The 20,403-nt window shown below is 43.2% G+C and overlaps 1 protein-coding gene across 2 annotated transcripts; it reads left to right on the forward strand.

Moving 5' to 3' along the window:
• The first annotated feature begins 1,164 nt into the window (after window positions 1-1,164).
• Window positions 1,165-19,271, forward strand: LOC135513549 (coiled-coil domain-containing protein 92-like). 2 transcript variants are annotated; one of them, XM_064936431.1, is made up of 5 exons: window positions 1,165-1,343; window positions 3,086-3,367; window positions 4,850-5,023; window positions 7,334-7,375; window positions 17,689-19,271. In XM_064936431.1, exons 3-5 carry the CDS (start codon window positions 4,888-4,890, stop codon window positions 18,477-18,479), a joined length of 969 nt encoding a protein of 322 aa, XP_064792503.1. In that variant the 5' UTR covers window positions 1,165-1,343; window positions 3,086-3,367; window positions 4,850-4,887; the 3' UTR covers window positions 18,480-19,271. The 2 variants fall into 2 exon arrangements, with proteins under 2 accessions (XP_064792503.1, XP_064792502.1); XM_064936430.1 differs by lacking the exon at window positions 3,086-3,367.
• Window positions 19,272-20,403: the final 1,132 nt, after the last annotated feature.

A 20,403-nucleotide genomic window follows, 5' to 3' on the forward strand; every position in this document is an offset into this window, starting at 1 on the left:
GTTCAGACTGAACATTACTCACTCAATTTTGTGTTGGATGGTAGTTCCAGGTTCTGCTGTGTTTCTTCTGCAGGTTTTGGCATGATAGAAGTTTTTTTCTTGATTGTCCGTGGTAGTAATAGTCTGTCCATTCAGGTAATTTTGTCCTTGATTTTGGACAACATTACCTGAATGGACTATTACTACCAAGGACAATCAAGAAAAACTTCTATCATGCCAAAACCTGCAGAAGAAACACAGTTTTGATGTTGAGGTTAGTATTGTGCAAAAAAAATGTAAGTTTATCTACATTTATCCAAATCTAATTCTATATTTTTGCAGGAGCCCATGCTGATACTCACTCCCCACCTCCCTGCCTTGATCGGGCCTACCGTACATCTTACTGTAGAAATTATGTTGAAAACGAGTCTAGATTGGAACTGTGCTGTTAAAATACAAGTCATAATTTGTATTCTGAACTGGAATAAACTGATTGAAGCAATGTGTTTTTAGAGGCAAACACACTCACACAGTTCTGGGTTGCTCATCTACAGCAGGACTGAGAAAGTATGTTCTTATCCAGTATGGCACCACATACAAGACATGGTTCTCAACTCTGGCATACTTAAAAAACAAGTAAAAAACAGACTCAATGCTGAGCATGACCTCTATGTTGCACTGTCAAAAACTGAGCCCAGAATAGACATGCTTGGTAAAAACTTCAACCTGTGTGATTTGATTAATACGCTTATTCCAGTTCAGAGTGAAAATTATTTATTGTATTTTAACAGCAACAGTTCCAACCTAGACAGATATGTCAGTGTTTTTAATAGGGGGAAATAAACATGATTAGCTATTTATATTTCATTTCATTGTTATTTGTTTTTGTCTATATTGCATTTGTTTTAGGCAAAAGGGCAATGAAATGTGCCAATATTTTCTTATAGTTGCATATTTTCACAAGTTTATGTCCCAGGAAAACACAGAATTTCTCATTTAGGCCCCAGGCTGAAAAAGTCTGGGTTTAACAATTTTATGTTTACTAAAATCACATTTCCTTTGATTTTTTTTATGCATCTATTTCTGAGTGTCAACTTATAAGTAATAAAACAAACGACCATTTATTGAACATTGTTACTGCTTTTAGTAGTATCCCATGATGCATCGCCTTATTTTGTTGTAGTTCAGGGAGATGAGCGAGAGAACTGACAGACATAGTCCTCTCTGTTACTGCAGACAACAGGAGTGTTTGACCAGCAGCAGCGACAATGCCTGACATGACAGAACGGATTTAGTCACTGTAGCAATTACGGCAACAATTTATATGTTAGAGAATATCAGACGATATTGTAATATTGTTGAAGGTAGGTATCATGATATGTTATTACATTTATAAACCGTTTTCCACATTGGTAACAGCAGGACCCCTCATCGATTGCATCTGTCTCTCGCAGAGTCTGGTTTTGTTAACATTCTCTAGCTAGCAGCAAGCTAGCCACATGAGCATAGCATTGTCAATGATTTATTGCTAAAATGAACATAACAACAGCTTCGAAATTTTTTCGCATGCAGCATCTTAGGTAGCGCTAGCTTCTGCACTCGTTGCTAACGTTAACGTTAGCTAACAGTTTGGTTGGCTAGCTAATTGTGACATGCCATGTGGGACTGGATATCAAGAATATAGCTACTAACGTTAGCTAGCTGACTTGATGGTTGGTTGGCTACACAAAATGACAATCGTATTTACTAACTAGTAGGTGTACTAGATATTACCAGTTCAGCTATTTGGATTTGGAGTGCAATAAGACGATGTTGTTTACAAACAGGGCGGCCTTAACCAATTTTTATGGACTGATTATCCTACGTCTAAATTACAGTTAACATCAAATGAAACAATTAGCTAATGTAGCTAGATGCCTAGCTAACATTGTTGTCAAATAGATTTTTGATTGGAAAGTGATAGTCAGACGCGTGCCTGTGAAAGTCGGATCGGGTGCTGTCCGCAATGCAGGTGCTGAAACCAATATAAAACTACTATAATTTTGTCCTTGCATGAGGTCAGTTTGACTTGCTTTTCCATTCGGAGGAATACTTCGAATGAATAATAAGTATTGCTCCAAACCCAACTGGCTACCTTGCTGTTATGGAGACAAGTGGATACATTTTAATTCTGCACGTTTTCTAGTAGAGCAATGCGGCCTTAATATCTCAATTGATTATTCCAAAGCACATGGAAAGTTAGTTATATGAACTGGAACAAAGTATCCATGAGACAAAGATATTTGCTCAACACCCACCCTCCATAGGGTGACTTCATGATATTTGCAGCATACTAATTTGAGGCAGCACTTAGCTTGGTTAGGTGAATTGAAAGGGATTTTCTCAGTCTTAAGTGTGTGAGACTTCGACCAACCTTTTATCACAGGGGGTGTGTCTGTAGCGTTAATATCTGTTTAGCGAAGTATGGTAGCTAGTTTGTCTTGCTTCTGCAGTTCATTGGAGAGAGGGGAGGGGAGTTGGATATTCCATTTTCTCTGCAAAAGCAACATTAATTTAGGATAACTGAGCATATCAGATCACTACAAATGGAGAAAGAGGGTGGAGGGTTGTTTGTTGGTGATGTCATTACAATGTGATATCATTAGAAAAGTATCGTAATCTAATGTTGTCACTGTGCTATGACATCAGCTGAGCTCTCAAAAACCAAGCCTGATGCTAGGAATGGGTTGTGCTGTGTGAGAGTGTCTGCCATCCAGGGTTTACAGGAAGGACTCGGGATTACTCATTTATTATAGATTATCTCTTTGAGTGCACCCTTTATGACGCGTCTCTCTCTCTCTGTGACTACTCGGCTGTGTTGGAGGTCAACTGGTGTCCTTTGCTTCTGTACACAATGAGAGAATTTGACATAAATCTCCTATCGCTGTAGAGCAAGCTTTGAGAGCCATCAGAGGTGACACAATTTATTAATGTTAGTAAGCCGATGATGTAAGAGGGAGAAGCTATGAGATGTGTTATTGAAGCTTGCTTGCTAATGTATGCAGTGGAAGGCTCTCTCTGCACTCAGAGGGGAAAATCAATGTGCTCTCTACTCCCGGCCCAGTAGTGTTGTCTGGGAGAGGGTGGAGACAATGGGATGGCTGCTCTGCTCTGACTGAGTGATGGTCTCTTACCTCACCTCTGGGCGCTGTCTCTGGCTGAACACTGGATGCAAGGACGTCCAAGGAGGGAGGAAGGGACAGGAGACGAGCGGACCCTGCCTGCTGCTGGAGACTGGCTGCATCATGCCGCACCCTGTGTCACTGTGACGTTTACTAATCTTCTCAGGATCTCTGAAAGCATTCTGTACTGAGTCTCCTCCTCACGCTTTGTGCACTGAAATGGAGGAGTAAGTTCTTGCCAGAGTTTTTTTGTTCCTTGTAGCCTAGTTTTTTTTGGATGACCTGTTGATAATGACCTATTCAGCCTATGAAATACCCATAGGCCTATTAACCTATTCATTTAATCAAATCCATACCGTGTGTTCTGAAATGTGTGTTCTCTTATATGGTATTTGGATTGGTATTAATTTGAGGTCTTTTTAATCCAGGGTCTTGTCTCATTAGAGTGTCAATGTTTATTTTAAGCAACATGCTGGTAAAGGGCCCAAGAAACCCAACAAAAATGCAGATAACCTGTTTCCCCCTGAGGTGTCTTTTTTAGAGACTGCTCTCTATCTGATGGTAAAATCAATAGTTCGACATCAGTGTGTGTAAGCCAATTAGAGTATGCAAAATGGTATTAGCCTATGTGACCCTTCTCTCCTTGCAAGAAATATAGAATTAGGCTGCATTGCGAATTCTATCAGTATGAAAAAGGGTATTGACTGAGTAGTGACCAAGAAACTGTATAAATGTACTCGGTTCATTATAATTTCTAAATAGTTCCGATTTGGTTTGAGTCATTTTTAAAGTATACTGAACAAATATATAAACGCAACATGTAAAGTGATGGTCCGTGTTTCATTAAATAAATCCCTGAAATGTTCCATACGCACAAAAAGCTTATTTCTCTCAAATTTTGTGACCAAATTTGTTTACATCTGTGTTAGTGGGAATTTCTCCTTTGCCAAGATAATCCAGCCACCTGACAGGTGTGGCATATCAAGAAGCTGATTAATCAGCATGATCATTACACAGGTGCACCATGTGCTGGGTACAATAAAAGGCTACTCTAAATTGTGCAGTTTTGGCACACAACACAGTGCTACAGATGTTTTGAGGGAGTTTGCAATTGGCATGCTGACTGCAGGAATGTCCAACATAGCTGTTGTCAGAGAATTGAATGTTAATTTCTCTACCATATGCCGCCTCCAACGTCATTTTCTAGAATTTGGCAGTACGTCCATCCGGCATCACAACCACAGACCACGAGTAACCATGCCAGCCCAGGACCTGCGGCTTCTTCACCTGCGGGAATTTCTGAGGATGGGTGCATTCTGAGGAGTATTTCTGTCTGAAATAAAGCCCTTTTGTAGGGACAAACTCATTCTGATTGGCTAGGTTTGGCTCCCAGTGGATGGCCTGGCTCCCAAGTGGGTGGGCCTATGCCCTCCCAGGCCTTACTCATGGCTGCACCCCTGCCCAGTCATGTAGAGCCAATGATTAGGGCCTAATGAATTTACTATATTTCAATTGACTGAGTTCCTTCTATGAACTTGTATGTTGCGTATATATTTTTATTCACCCCAAAAGTAAGAAAAATCAAAGGCAAAAGTAAAGCTGGTGCACATCCCAAATGGGTGAAAGGGGAAGCATTTAGGCTAAGCACTGAACCCCAGATGGTACGGCTCTTGTTTGATGTTGTCTCTCTCTGTCATCTATGTTTGCAGGTCTCTAGAGCTGGTGTGTTTCTACTGCATCGTCTGCCATGGCATCCCCCATTGGTACCCTAGAGAATAATCTGCACAGCGCCCAGAAGAACCTGCTCTTCCTCCAGCAGGACCATGCCAAGACACTGAAAGGTCTACATGCAGAGATCCGCAGACTACAACAGCACTGTACAGGTGAACATGCTGAACCTCAAACTGAACTTGAACTAGGGCCACTAGACCAAAATACATACACTTCACAGGGTTCGTACAGTCATAAAAATCCTGGAAAAGTATTGGAATTTGAAAATGGTGTTTTCCAGGCCTGGAAAAGTTTTGGAAAACGATAAAATCCTAAAATATATTTAGGCAGAGTTAAAAAAAATAAAAATAAAAATGTCCATCAAATAAAAATCAACATATCAGCCATAATCGGAATGACAATATTGCATCCGTGTTTGCGCACATCACTTGCATAGTGCGAGACTAGTTTGCCGTTGCTTAAGGAGAGAGTGATAGTCGGACATTGCAGCAACAGATAGGCCTATAAAATATGATAGAAAACAGATGAACTAGGTAGCCAAATCAAAACATATCTTGTACCCTCTAGTTAACTGTTTAGCTATTATTAGCATATATTTTGTTATGTCCCCAAAAACATTCCACTGACACTCGCGAAAAGGTCATAGAAAGTTGATTTACTTTTTTAAACGATTCAAATGATTAATTTAAACAATTATTTTTGATGAACAAATAAATCACTTCGCCATTATATTAGTTGGGAATCGGTTCAATGCGGTGAATCAAATCATGCGATACAAATAATAATTTGTGAATCGTAAACATTAATTTAAGGAAAAAAGATCAGATGTAGCTTTATTTTGGGTTATGTGGCTTCAAAACTTGTTTTGTTTTGTCGATACTTCCAGTTGATTTGAACATCCAATTTAGGGGACATTGGAACTCAATAGATGCTAGTCAGCCTGCAAAATAAACACTTCTAAGGTAGCTAAGATAAATATGGCTAAACTAGAAAAGGTACATTTCCTGAACAATTGCGGGCTTGCTTCTTCTGAATAAAAAGATATGTAACCTACCATAGCCATTTGATCTTTGATATATTGAATGAGCTAATTATTTCAAAAGGCATAAAACGTATTCGGGTTGCAATGTTTTACATCAAGCGTGATCAACCATCCTTCAGGAGAGCTAATGGTTGTGCAGGTTTTTATTCAAGTCCCCCTCTAACAAACCACATTTTAGAAATGAGCTGCTCAACCGGACCTTGATAAACTGGTTTTGATGTGTTTGAGCAGGGCTTGATCAAAAGCCTGCACACTCAGTAGCTCTCCAGACTGAGGGCTGATCACATGTGTTTTACACGGTTGCCTTAAAGGTATTCTACTTTGTGAGGGGTTACGTGCCTTGCTCAGTGACAAGAGATGGTCCATGGGATCAGAGAGCAGCCTCCCGGTATCTATACCATATTACGCATACTTTTTTATACGTAGATCGAGATGCCGCTAATTGTTGGTCATGGAAAGTCGTGAAATTCCATCTGTCAAAAACTGTATGAACCCAGACTGTTATAGAATATGAAAGCATACTCGCGCAACCGAAGGAAAACATTCTCAACACCTGTCAAATTGCAAGCTCACTTGGTAGACTATTACATTCTGAGTCATACATGCTGAATACTCATTTACAGTTCTGCTTGAACAACATGTTCACAGAACAGCAACACTGCAAAGGTTAACAGGATTAACCATAAGTGAATCATGATACCCTGAGCCACAAACCAGAGCGTACCACACCAGAGTGGCTAGCAAGGGCCGGGTCCATTAAATTCATCGCTCTGTGCTTTGGCCCAGGTTGTCAACTATTCTTAGACAATCTGCTGCCATTGCTAAGCTATCCTGTGACTCTCAATCCTAGCCCATCTGTAGAGGCCTGTCATCTCACCTAGGGGGTTTTCTGCACAGAAAAGGGTTAATAAAAAATCTGTGTTAACTTCAATTACTAAAACCAGATATAAACAATGTAGAAAAGAAAATGGACCAATATATATATATATATATATATATATATATATTTTTTAAACAACATATTTGACAACTAACAAACACCAAAATAAAATCTAGACAGTCAGGGAGAATCTAAAACTCCAAAATGATGCATTGATTTTGTTATATGTTTGATATTTGAATCACTCAGATAGCCATAAGTCTTGGCAAAATGTGTAGAATTTCAGGATATTTGCTTTAAAACAGCTAAATGTTGTCTTTGTGGCCAACAGGATAGCCTGTTTAGGGTAGGCGACCTGCCCTGGCCATGCCCAACACCTAATCCACATTTTGATCCAGAAAAAACCCTGCTCTCCACTAGAGCTGCTAGACAGGCTCTCTGAATAGCATGTTCCTTTATGCAACCACACCACTCCTGTCAGAGCTGAAAATGTCACTTCCTGGTCTGACGGTGACATTTGATTCTCCTCTCTTTTCACAGACTTGACATATGAGCTGACAGTGAGAAGTTCAGATCCAACAGGTAAGATGTTTAACAGGCGTCCTTTCATAGCGCGACCGCAGGCACACACACTTGGCCTCACTTTTTCAATACTTAATTATTACATAGTAATACCATAGTTATTGAGAGATTTCTACTTTTTTACTGGGGTGGGATCCAGTCAGTTTATTTTCTCACAATTTTTCTCGATGTAATTCTGTGGGAACTCTCTCTGTTTTGACTTGACTCTGCTGTCATTGTGTAAGTAATGCCAGTACTGGCAGTATAGTACACTGTTAGACAGATTGGAAAACTTTTGAAATTAAATGGATATATTTTCAATGCCTCTGCAAACTATTGTACTGGCAGGTATTATTGTTCATGCTATTATATAGCCTGTGTGAACTAAAAAAAATCGCTCTCTGCTTGGCTTCACACTGGCTGTTCGAAAACAGTGGCAGTGCCTGTGAACAGCCCAGGTACTAAAGCCTGCAAAGCTATAAATGAGACTTTCTGCAGCAGAACAGAGGCCTCTGTATGTCTTAGCCCTGGGAATGGGAGAGCAGAAGGCTTATGCTGTATCCTGGTAACACTCCCCCACCCAGGATGCGGTGCTCTGCGGCCGGGACCCCCTGCTGTTCAGGGCACTGTCCTCCTTTCACTGTCAGCTCACCGTCAAGCTCGTAGCACAGCCCCTCCCCCACGTTACCATGGACATGTCACAGAGTCAAACAGAAGTCTAAATTATATACACAGGAGAACTGACAATGAGCATACAGTAGAACCACACAGAGGTCCAACTCTGGGATTTGACCACGTAGTAGACAGACTCAAATAGGAATTGAACATGACTCACAGGGGATCTGTGCAATAGGTAGAAAATATAGCAATCAATGTGATGATGGATATCCTATATATGGTCAGTACTACAGAAATACTATTAACAATGGGCAGAAGTCAAGGACCTCCCACCCTCATCTTTAAGGACATCATTACAGTCTTGATTAAGCAGCTGAAATAGCTTTATATACTTGCCAGAGAACAGTGAGCTGATACTCACACTTTGTAGCATCTCTAGCCATGGACCCAAGCAAAAAATAATGATAAAAAAGCTAAACAAATCATGGTTCTGAAATCAGGGTTGATCTTTGATGTCTTTTGTGCTTTTGAATTATTGAATGGGAAATCAGTCAGTTCACTGTTACAGAATAACAGTAGGTTGTACGACAGGTAACATATCTCACTTAATGTTACCTTGTGAATCCTGTAAAGGGGCTCTGTGCAGTGCAGACAGCGCAGTACTGTGGGGGCTATTTTCAGAGACAGTAGCAGGTTAGTGTGGGACAACACGCAGATTTCAGTGCAGGAAATTAGATGATGTGTCACAGCACTAATGGACAGTCTGCGACCTACTTAGTGCAGCAGGCAGGGCTCAGTGGCTCAAAACAAAGACGACATCCCCTCTCTCGGCTGGTAAAGAAACACCAATCATGACCCCCCCGCCCATTAAGCTGATAGGAAATATACCAGACTGCCCAGTATAGAAAATAGACGTCTACTCTAGTATTCATTGTAGATGGGTTGTAGACATCATTATGTAGGCTCTACAGTATGATATAGGCCTATCTATCTGATACAGAGAGGTAATAGCTAGGCTATATCTGTACAGTAGCTGCTTGTGAATGTGTGTCTGATCAATGCTAATGGGGTGGGGTGGGGTGAGGTAGGAGCTGTGTTGATGTGGTAAGGGGAAGATGAAGAGCAATGATGAAGGTCAGAGCAGTGCTGTGACCTTGCTATCGACCAGATCTGTAATTTGAGACAGGAGCTCTTCTCTCTCTCTCTAAGTCTCTCTCTGCCCACCGCAGATGAGTCTCTGTAGACCATCACTCACATCAGCTGACTGACACAGTCCATGGTCAGTGGATATACTTACTCTAGAAGCACTAAAACAGTCATTTGGACTGCTCATGAATATCATTTCTGTATTACTCTGCCATTTTTATAGTCATGTCCCTTTCCGTCCTTGACATTTCCGAGATACAGGGCATCGGGAAGTATTCGGACCTATTGACTTTTTCCACATTTTGTTGCGTCACAGCCTTATTCTAAAATTGATTAAGTAGTTTTTCCCCCCCTCGTCAATCTACAGACAATAGCCCATAATGACAAAGCGAAAACAGGTCTTTAGAATTTTTTGCTAATTTATACAAAATAAAAAACTTAAATATCACATTGACATAAGTATTCAGAATTTTTACTCAGTACTTTGTTGATGCACCTTTGGCAGCGATTACAGCCTTGAGTCTTCTTTGGTATGACGCTACAAGCTTGGCACACCTGTATTTGGGGAGTTTCTCCCATTCTTCTCTGTAAATACTCTCAAGCTCTGTCAGGTTGGATGGGGGGGCGTTGCTGCGCTGCTATTTTCAGGTCTCTTCAGAGATATTAGATTGGGTTCAAGTCCAGGCTCTGGCTGGGCCGCTCAAGGACATTCAGAGACTTTTCCCGAAGCCACTCCTGTATTGTCTTAGCTGTGTGCTTAGGGTCGTTGTCCTGTTGGAAGGTGAACAATTTCCATAATCTGAGGTCCTGATCGCTCTAGAGTAGGTTTTCATCAAGGATCTCGCTGTATTTTGCTACGTTCATCTTTCCCTCCATCCTGACTAGTCTCCCGGGTCCCTGCCGATGGAAAAACATCCCCACAGCATGATGCTTCCACAACCAAGCGTCACTGTAGGGATGGTGCCACGTTTCCTCCAAGCATGATAATTGGCGTTCGGGGGCAAAGAGTTCAATCTTAGTTTCATCAGACCAGAGAATCTTGTTTGTCATGGTCTGAGCGTGCTTTAGGTGCCTTTTGGAAAACTCTAAGCGGGCTGTCATGTGCCTTTTACTGAGGAGTGGCTTCCGTCTGGCCACTCTACCATAAAGGCCTGATTGGTGGAGTGCTGCAGAGATGGTTCTCCCGTCTACACAGAGGAACTCTGGAGCTCTGTCAGAGTGACCATCGGGTTCTTGGTCACCTCCCTTACCAAGGCCCTTCTGCCCCGATTGCTCAGTTTGGCCGGGCGGACAGTTCTAGGAAGAGTCTTGGCTGTCCATAACTTCTTCCATTTAAGAATGATGGAGGCCACTGTGTTCTTGGGGACCTTCAATGCTGTGGAAATGTATTCGTACCCTTCCCCAGATCTCTGCCTTGACACAATCTTGTCTCGGAGCTCTACGAACAATTCCTTCAACCTCATGGCTTGGTTTTTGCTCTGACATGCACTGGCAACTGGGTGACCTTATATAGACAGGTGTGTGCCTTTCCAAATCATGTCCAATTAGTTGGGACATAACATTTTTGCATCTGAGCTTCTAGAGTGTGTGGCTCTCCTTTATTTAAAAAAAAGTGTTCCACTCCGCTAGCCAGCACCTCGCCTAAATAGGTGTGCGTTTCTTTCGCCTCACAATTAGTTGGGTTTAACACAGGTGGTCTCCAAAGTAATACAAACATCTCAAGGATGAGCAATGGAAACAGGATGCACCGGAGCTCAATTTCGAGTATCATAGCAGAGTCTGAATACTTAAGTAAATAAGGTAATTCTTTTTTTCTTTTTTTTGCAAACATTTCCAAAAACCTGTTTTTGATTTGTCATTATGTGGTATTGTGTGTAGTTTGATGAGGATTTTGTATTTATTTAATGCATTTTAGTATAATGCTGTAACATAACAAAATGTGGAAAAAGTGAAGGGGTCTGAATACTTTCCCAATTAACTGTAACACACGGTCGTTGTTAGAATCTTAAATCCACAAACAGAACTGGAGTTATAACCATTTTTAAATGGTATTCCCCCCGTTGCTCCTGCTTCTCCCGACAGTAGGGCTTGCTCCCCTCCTTCTCCTGACAGTAGGGCTTGCTCCCCTCCTTCGCCCGACAGTAGGGCCTGCTCCCCTCCTTCGCCCGACAGTAGGGCCTGCTCCCCTCCTTCGCCCGACAGTAGGGCCTGCTCCCCTCCTTCTCCCGACAGTAGGGCCTGCTCCCCTCCTTCTCCCGACAGTAGGGCCTGCTCCCCTCCTTCGCCCGACAGTAGGGCCTGCTCCCCTCCTTCTCCCGACAGTAGGGCCTGCTCCCCTCCTTCTCCCGACAGTAGGGCCTGCTCCCCTCCTTCGCCCGACAGTAGGGCCTGCTCCCCTCCTTCGCCCGACAGTAGGGCTTGCTCCCCTCCTTCGCCCGACAGTAGGGCTTGCTCCCCTCCTTCGCCCGACAGTAGGGCCTGCTCCCCTCCTTCTCCCGACTGTTTAAGGTGCTCTGCCCAGTTCCTAATCACACAGATAATTGTCTCAACTGAACCTAAACTATGCCCAAACTAATTTCACACTTAAGAACAGAATAAATAAATTAAGTGAAGTATGATTGGGGAGAATGGGTGATTTGATGAGCGAGGGGAAGCGTACGCTGCAGTCAGACGTCTTGATTCCAAGATGGCGTAGCAGTCAGACGTCTTTGTCCTCGTCTTGTCGTGTCCCGTGTGTGTGTGTATATATATAAATATATATATTTTTTTTCTTTAACCTCAACTTCAACATACGCTCCTGCAATCTGCCTCACCCAATGTGGTGTGGATCTGCTATTTTCTTTACTTTTGAACCGGAACCCCCAACAGAAGCTAGCCAGCTAACTAGCTACTAGCTAGTAGTCAGCTAGTCACTGCTAGCGGTCATCAGTTAACCTTTAGCCCGGACAACTCTTGCCAGTCTGCACAGCTCGACTCAAACCAGAGCAAATCGAACTTATTTTTCTCCATATCTCCGGATTTCTACCGCAAGCTCTGAACCTTTTCACCTGGATAATCGCAGCTAGCTAGCTACTATTCCGAGTGGCCACTCCTGGCTAACATCTCTGTCCCGAAGCAAGAACCAATTAGCCTGGAGCTAGCCTTTGCTAGGCCCATCTCCCGGCTAGCCGAAGAGGTCCATTAGCCACTCCTTGTGCTACAATACCGATTTTGACAATTGGCCTGGACCCAGATTATTGCCGACACGGAGCCCCGCCGATTCCATCACGACTGGACTACCGACATAATCTGCCCGAGGGGGGTTTTCATCTGGCTCCTCCGTTATGACGCCCCCTGAATGCCCATCTGCTAGCCGTCTAGAGCATATCGGACTGTTAGCTGAAGAGGCCCATCGGACAAATTCTTTGGTCACTATACCTATTTTAGAACCTTTTACCACTCGGAGCCCTGCTGATCCATCACGACTAGTCTGCCGACGTAACAGCAAGAGGGGGCCACAACAGACTTCTTCCGTTGCGACGTCCCTCTAAGGCCCTTCTGCTAGCTTGCTAGCCCCGGCCCGCTTAGCTGTCTGAATCGACGTGTCTCCAGCCCGCCGAGCTACTCACTGGACCCCTATGATCACTCGGCTACGCATGCCTCTCCCTAATGTCAATATGCCTTGTCCATTGCTGTTTTGGTTAGTGATTATTGCCTTATTTCACCATAGAGCCTCTACCCCTGCTCAATACGCCTTAGCTAACCCTTTAGTTCCACCTCCCACACATGTAGTGACCTCACCTGATTTAAATTATGTTTCTAGAGACAATATCTCTCTCATCGTCACTCAATGCCTAGGTTTACCTCCACTGTATTCACATCCTACCATACCTTTGTCTGTACATTACGCCTTGAATCTATTCTACTGTGCCCATAAACCTGCTCCTTTTACTCTCTGTTCCGAACGTACTAGACGACCAGTTCTTATAGCCTTTAGCCGTACCCTTATCCTACTCCTCTTCTGTTCCTTTGGTGATGTAGAGGTTAATCCAGGCACTGCAGTGTCTAGCTCCTTTCCCATTCCCCAGGCGCTCTCATTTGTTGACTTCTGTAACCGTAAAAGCCTGGGTTTCATGCATGTTAACATTATAAGCCTCCTCCCTAAGTTTTGTTTTATTCACTGCTTTAGCATACTCTGCCAACCCGGATGTCCTAGCCATGTCTGAATCCTGGCTTAGGAAGACCATCAAAAATTTCCATCCCTAACTATAACATTTTCCGACAAGATAGAACTGCCAAAAGGGGTGGAGTTAGCCTGCAGAGTTCCGTTTTACTATCCAGGTCTGAGCCCAAACAATTTCAGCTTCTACTTTTAAAAATCTACCTTTCCAGAAACAAGTCTCAGAAACAACTCTCAACAAGTCTCAGCTGTGCCCTGGACACCATATGTGAATTGATTACCCCCATCTATCTTCAGAGCTCGTGCTGTTAGGTGACCTAAACTGGGACATGCTTAACACCCCGGCCATCCTACAATCTAAGCTTGATGCCCTCAATCTCACACAAATTATCAATGAACCTACCAGGTGCAAACCCAAATCCGTAAACATTGGCACCCTCATAGATATCATCCTAACCAACCTGCCCACCAAATACACCTCTGCTGTCTTCAACCAGGATCTCAGCTATCACTGCCTCATTGCCTGCATCCGTAATGGGTCTGCGGTCATACGACCACCCCTCAACACTGTCAAATGCTCCCTAAAACACTTCAGCGAGCAGGCCTTTCTAATCAACCTGGCCTGGGTATCCTGAAAGGATATTGACCTCATTACGTCATTAGAGGATGCCTGGTTATTCTTTAAAAGTGCTTTCCTCACCATCTTAAATAAGCATGCCCCATTCAAATAAAATTGAACCAGGAATAGATATAACCCTTGGTTCACTCCAGACCTGACTGCCCTTGACCAGCACAAAAACAGCCGGTGGCGTACTGCATTAGCATTGAATAGCCCCCGCGATATGCAACTTTCCAGGGAAGTTAGGAACCAATATACACAGGCAGTTAAGAAAGCAAAGGTTAGCTTTCTTATCCTGTAGCACAAACTCCAAAACGTTCTGGGACACTGTAAAGCTCATGGAGAATAAGAGCACCTCCTCCCAGCTGCCACTGCAGGCTAGGAAACATTGTCACCACCGATAAATCCACGATAATTGAGAATTTCAACAAGCATTTCTCTACGGCTGGCCATGCTTTCCACCAGATCAACAGACCTGCACCCCCCACAGCAATTTGCCCAAGCCTCCCCATTTCTCCTTCACCCAAATCCAAACAGCTGATGTTCTGAAAGTGCTGTAAAATCATGACCCCTGCAAATCAGCCAGGCTAGACAATCTGGACCCTCTCTTTCTAAAATTATCTGCCGAAATTGTTGCAACCCCTATTACAAGCCTGGTCAACCTCTCTTTCGTATCGTCTGAGATCCCCAAAGATTGGAAAGCTGCTGCGGTCATCCCCCTCTTCAAAGGGGGAGACACTCTAGACCCAAACTGCTACAGCATCACTACTCTGGACGGTTCTGACTTAGAATATGTGGACAACTACAAATACCTAGGTGTCTGGTTAGACTGTAAACTCTCCTTCCAGACTCACATTACGCATCTCCAATCCAAAGTTAAATCTAGAATCGGCTTCCTATTTCACAACAAAGCATCCTTCACTCATGCTGCCAAACATACCCCCATAAAACTGACTCTCCTACCGATCCTTGACTTCGGCAATGTCATTTACAAAATAGCCTCCAACACTCTACTCAGCAAACTGGATGCAGTCTATCACAGTGCCATCCGTTTTGTCACCTAAACCCCATATACTACCCACCACTACCACCTGCATGCTCTCGATGGTTGGCCCTCACTTCATATTCGTCACCAAACCCACTGGCTCCAGGTCATCGATAAGTATTTTCTAGGTAAAGCCCCGCCTTATTTCAGCTCACTGGTCACCATAGCAGCACCCGTAGCACGCGCTAGAGCAGGTATATTTTATTTTTACTGGTCACCCCCAAAGCCGATTCCTCGTTTGGCCGCCTTTCCTTCCAGTTCTCTGCTGCCAATGACTGGAACGGACTGCAAAAATCACTAAAGTTGGAGACTCAAAACTCCCTTGCTAACTTTAAGCACCAGCTGTTAGAGCAGCTCACAGATCACTGCACCTGTACATAGCCCATCTGTAAATAGCCCATCCAACTACTTCATCCTTTTATTTATTTTGCTCCTTTGCACCCCAGTATCTCTACTTCTCTACATCTATCACTCCAGGGTGTAATTGCTATATTGTACTTTTTTCGCCACTATGGCCTATTTATTGCCTTACCTCCCTTATCCTCCCTCATTTGGACACACTGTATATAGACTTTTTCTATTTTATTATTGACTGTGTGTTTGTTAATTCCATGTGTAACTCTGTGTTTTTGTTTGTGTTGCACTGCTTTGCTTTATCTTGGCCAGGTCACAGTTGTAAATGAGAACTTGTTCTCAACTAGCCTACCTGGTAAAATAAAGGTGAAATAAATAAAACATATAAAAAATAATGTAATCACCAATTGTGAATGAAGAACAGGGTGGGCCATTCTATTGTATGGATCTATTCTAATTATAATCTCAAAATGGTATGTATCCTATATCAGTCCACCGAATCCAAGCAGTCTTATCAGTCTACTCTGGCCTACTTAGAGTACACAGCGTGCGTAATTTACAATGGCAAGAAGACCAAGACGAATGGATCTACTTGCTGCATTAGCGTTGCTACAAAACAAGCCTGGCCGATTATCAGCACAAAATGTCCTCACTGAGAGAGAAGGCCCTACATCGGAAGCAAAAACAACATCTGCAACGTACACCATGTCAGCACAAGGCTGACAATAATTGACAATTATTAACATCTGTTGCTTCTGTCCTGATGTTCACTATTTAACAAGCACACTTTGCGCTTATAATGATGTTTAGTTTACTGATGTTTTCATCATTTCACCGTGTGTCCTGGTGAGTGGGGTATTTTTTTTTTTTGTCATTATAGACAGAAGCTGTTACCGCTTTCTAACACATGCTTTCTATGTCATAGTTGTAACAAAGGCACGTCCCTCTCCAGCGCTCGAGTTCGTTGATTATTATTATTAGGCTGATTATTTTTATGCACACCTGTCACCATCGTTACGCGCATCAGCGCCTAATCAGACTCAATCACCTGCTTGATTACCTTCCCTATAACTGTCACTCCTGCACGCTGCTCGTGTTTCTTGTTTTGTCCATGTTCGTTTTATTTATTAAATTATTCACTCCCTGTACTTCCTTCCCGACTCCCAGCGTACACTTTCCAGCACTCCATGAATAAAATCTGTTGGACACTTGAATATTGATGTTGTTTGTTTTTACAGCCTACAGTAACATAAACTAATTAAAATGCTGTTATTAAAATAACCTATGCACAAGGTGTTTGTGTGCGTGTGCGTGTGCGTGTGCGTGCGTGTGTGGAGGGTTGGATACACAGTATGTGTAGCCTATATTTTGAATTTGCAGTGTGTGTGTTAGGCCCAATGCAGCAGTTTTTATCTTAATATAATTTCGGGGTAACAGTTATTTACCTTACCTTTAAATTAAAATGGTCAAAAAGAACCAGAAATAGCTACTTAGCAAAGAGCAAATTTTCAAGCAGGAATTGTACAATTTTTGTGCACCTATTGTAACGGCGTTCTTCGTTTGTTGAAAGAGAGTCGGACCGAAATGCAGCGTGGTGGTTACTCATGTCTTTAATGTAGAAGATAGCGATACATGAAACAACTTAAATAAATACAAAACAACAAACGGAACGTGAAAACTAATTACAGCCTATCTGGTGAACACTACACAGAGACAGGAACAATCACCCACGAAATACAAAGTGAAACCCAGGCTACCTAAATACGGTTCCCAATCAGAGACAACGAGAATCACCTGACTCTGATTGAGAACCGCCTCAGGCAGCCAAGCCTATGCAACACCCCCTACTCAGCCGCAATCCCAATAACTACAAACCCCAATACGAAATACAACAACATAAACCCATGTCACACCCTGGCCTGACCAACTAATTAACGAAAACACAAAATACTAAGACCAAGGCGTGACACCTATGATAAAAGTTACAGACCTCTACATGCTTTGTAAGTAGGACATTTTTAAGATGAAATTACTTTCTTTAGAAGCATTTTTTAACCTTGAATACACTACAAGTTTGCATTTCCTGCTGTGCAGGAAATTTCCTGCAACAACAGGGTGATCAAATTAAGATCCTATATCTGTACACAAGCCTACAGTATGTTAACTGCAGATGGCAGCCCTACCAGACAAATAACAAAACAGCCTTGTTTGTAGTCCTGATGGAATATTTTGAGAGGAAAAGGACAATGTTTTATTGTGGATCCAAATATAGCAGGTTATGTGCGACTATGTTGTGTGTTGCAACAGGGTGTAGATTTCTGATGGTTGTGTGAATGTGCATGTTTTGTCTTCATATAGAGGTCTAACAGTGTGATTTGTTTGTGTGTGTGCAGACAGCAGTGAGGCACGCTGCAGGGAGCTACACAGTAAGTGTGAGGAGCTTGAGGCTCAGCTGAAAGTGAAGGAGGAGGAGAACACTGAGCTGCTGAGGGACCTGGAGCAGAAGAATGCTATGATCTCTGTCCTAGAGAACACCATCAAGGAAAGGGAGAAGAAGTACCTGGAGGAGCTGAAGATGAAGAGCCACAAGCTGGCTGTTCTGTCTGGAGAGCTGGAGCAGAGAGCCAGCACCATTGCCTACCTCACCTCTCAGCTCCACGCCACCAAGAAAAAGCTCCTGGCAGGCAGCTCCTCTGAGGCCAGCCCCAACGTCAGCCCTGTGAGCTCCTACAAGCCCTCCCCTCCCAAAGCCAAGGACCGTCAGTCTGGCCCTGAGACCCCTCTACGCCGCATGAAGAAGAGCCTGTCTCAGCCGCTGCACTCTGAGTTAACCGAGCTGTACCGGCTGGGTTCTGACGGGAGGAGGATGGTCCTACGGGAGGCGGTGGACGCCATGCCCGACCCCACCCCATTTCTGCAGGCAGCTCGAGACACGCCTGATCTACAGATGGTACGAGACCGGCCTGCCGTCATCCCCCCCATCGCCTGTGATCGCTCGTCCAGCCCCCGCCACAGCCTGGCACGGGACCGTCAGCACCGGGCACACGTGGGCGTTGCACACCGCATCCACCACAGCACCCCTCCACTAGTGCCGTCTCAGCCAGAGGTGGAGATGCTGGCTGTGGACCAGGTCAATGGGGACAAGGTGGTGAGAAAGCGATCCGGGGCGGACAGAACAGTTTAACACACGACAAGAGCGGGAAGGAGCATCACCTACTGTATAATCAGCTGCTTTTTATGCAATTCTGCAATGAGCAAAAGAAAGTCAAATGGGATACAGACAAAAAAAGAAAAATGTCACTTTCTTCACTTCAAAAAAACGTTTTTAATATGTAGACACGGACTACTGTAAGCATGCCAAATGTTTTGTTTTGAAACCCATGTGACTTAAACATCCTGTCCTTTTTGCATGGTCTCTCATCTCACTCCATCTTACATCGTGTGCATAAACTTCTCCGCCAAACATCTGCATTATTGCCTGCTTACCTGGTGAATCCAATACACATCGTCATAGTTAATACTACAGTTAAGTTATCCATACTTCATCTGGTCAGCAATACTGTCCGGACAGATAAACAAGCTATATGAAGTCTGTAGCTACTTACATGTTATAGAAGTTAACTTATTAAACTAATACTCCCTAAATGTTCTTCATCTTGTGATGTTAATACATTAACAGAAACAAATCACACAAATGAATTGGTAATTGTCTAGTTATCACACAAATGAATTGGTTACATGTCATGGGCATTTCTAAGACATAATCTACACAGAACTGTCTGACCTATGTGTCCGTGATCTCTGTAAATATGTGATGAATTTTTTATTTATTGTTTGTTTTACTTTTAATATAGAAAAATACATCTCAAGTATCGAAAAGTGGCATAATCACTTATTGTCATGCTTCTCACATCACACTTACTCGTCCTTGAATACTATGTATATGACAATATAATAAAGCAGTCTTTTTTAGTTACTAACGTGGTGTGTGTTGGGGAAGAATCTAACCTCTGTCACAGGCTTTCACCATGTCAGCGAAGCCTGGAGGCAGAACTTTGGAAGAATCTAACCTCTGTCACAGGCTTTCACCATGTCAGCGAAGCCTGGAGGCAGAACTTTGGAAGAATCTAACCTCTGTCACAGGCTTTCACCATGTCAGCGAAGCCTGGAGGCAGAACTTTGGAAGAATCTAACCTCTGTCACAAGCTTTCACCATGTCAGCGAAGCCTGGAAGCAGAACTTTGGAAGAATCTGAAGCGGAAACTGCTTGACGTTTCAGGCTGCCAGTGGACATAGGGTGAGAAATAGGTCATTAATAGCTGTGTTTTTTGCAACTATTGAAACACTGGGTGTGGACAAAACAATACCAACATTTTCACACTGACATGCTGTTATTATAATAACACAAGTAATCTAAAGTAGGTATTTGATCATTCATATAGATTTGGTCTATTATTGGTAGTAATGTGTGAGATACATCTTTCTGTGTCTAAATGAAAACAACTAGTTTCCACAAACACTCATCAGGTTTGCCATAGACATGGGCAGCCCTGCTTACTACTTTACATCTGTGTCACACTCTGCCCATGAGATTGGTTTTTCAAGAGACAGGTTCAGATCCCACCTGTGTGTAGTTGACATGAGACAGGGTCACGGTCTCATGATGAGGTAGCCCTTCATGCGACTTCAAAATCAGTGTCTCCCTCCGCCCAAAAGAGAATTACCTATTGGGCTAACTGTTAAGACATTGGTTTCGTCTGTGGAAGATCCGGTTTCAGATCCCGGCTGTGAATGGCATCCAACGGTGGAATCTTCGTTCGTGGGAGAGGAGGTCAAAGGGGGGTTAATGTAGCGGAAATTAGTTGCACTCAAAGTCTCGTGATGTCGCACTGCCTGTTACTTCTAAATCACTGTCGCCCAAAAGGGAACCAAGACGTTGGCTTCTTCGGTGGGAGATTGCGCCCGTGAGTCATAGATTTGCACTCTGTTACCACTCATTCGAATTCCCTCTTTCCAGAAGTCTGCTCTAAAGCCAGCAGAGGTCGTCTTTTCACAGACAATCAATGGTGAGCCAAATAACAAGGCGGATAGTGTGAATGTGTGAAACA

The sequence above is a fragment of the Oncorhynchus masou genome, chromosome 25 (genome assembly GCF_036934945.1).
Source record: "Oncorhynchus masou masou isolate Uvic2021 chromosome 25, UVic_Omas_1.1, whole genome shotgun sequence".
In the NCBI taxonomy this organism is placed as follows: Eukaryota; Metazoa; Chordata; class Actinopteri; order Salmoniformes; family Salmonidae; genus Oncorhynchus; species Oncorhynchus masou.

What these genes read in the sequence shown, in the direction of transcription:
- LOC135513549 (XM_064936431.1), top strand. Translation starts at nt 4,888, where the DNA reads ATGGCATCCCCCATTGGTACCCTAGAGAATAATCTGCACAGCGCCCAG. An exon ending in ACTACAACAGCACTGTACAG is followed by an intron (nt 5,024 to 7,333) that starts GTGAACATGCTG and finishes CTCTTTTCACAG; the next exon opens with ACTTGACATATGAGCTGACA. An exon ending in GAGAAGTTCAGATCCAACAG is followed by an intron (nt 7,376 to 17,688) that starts GTAAGATGTTTA and finishes GTGTGTGTGCAG; the next exon opens with ACAGCAGTGAGGCACGCTGC.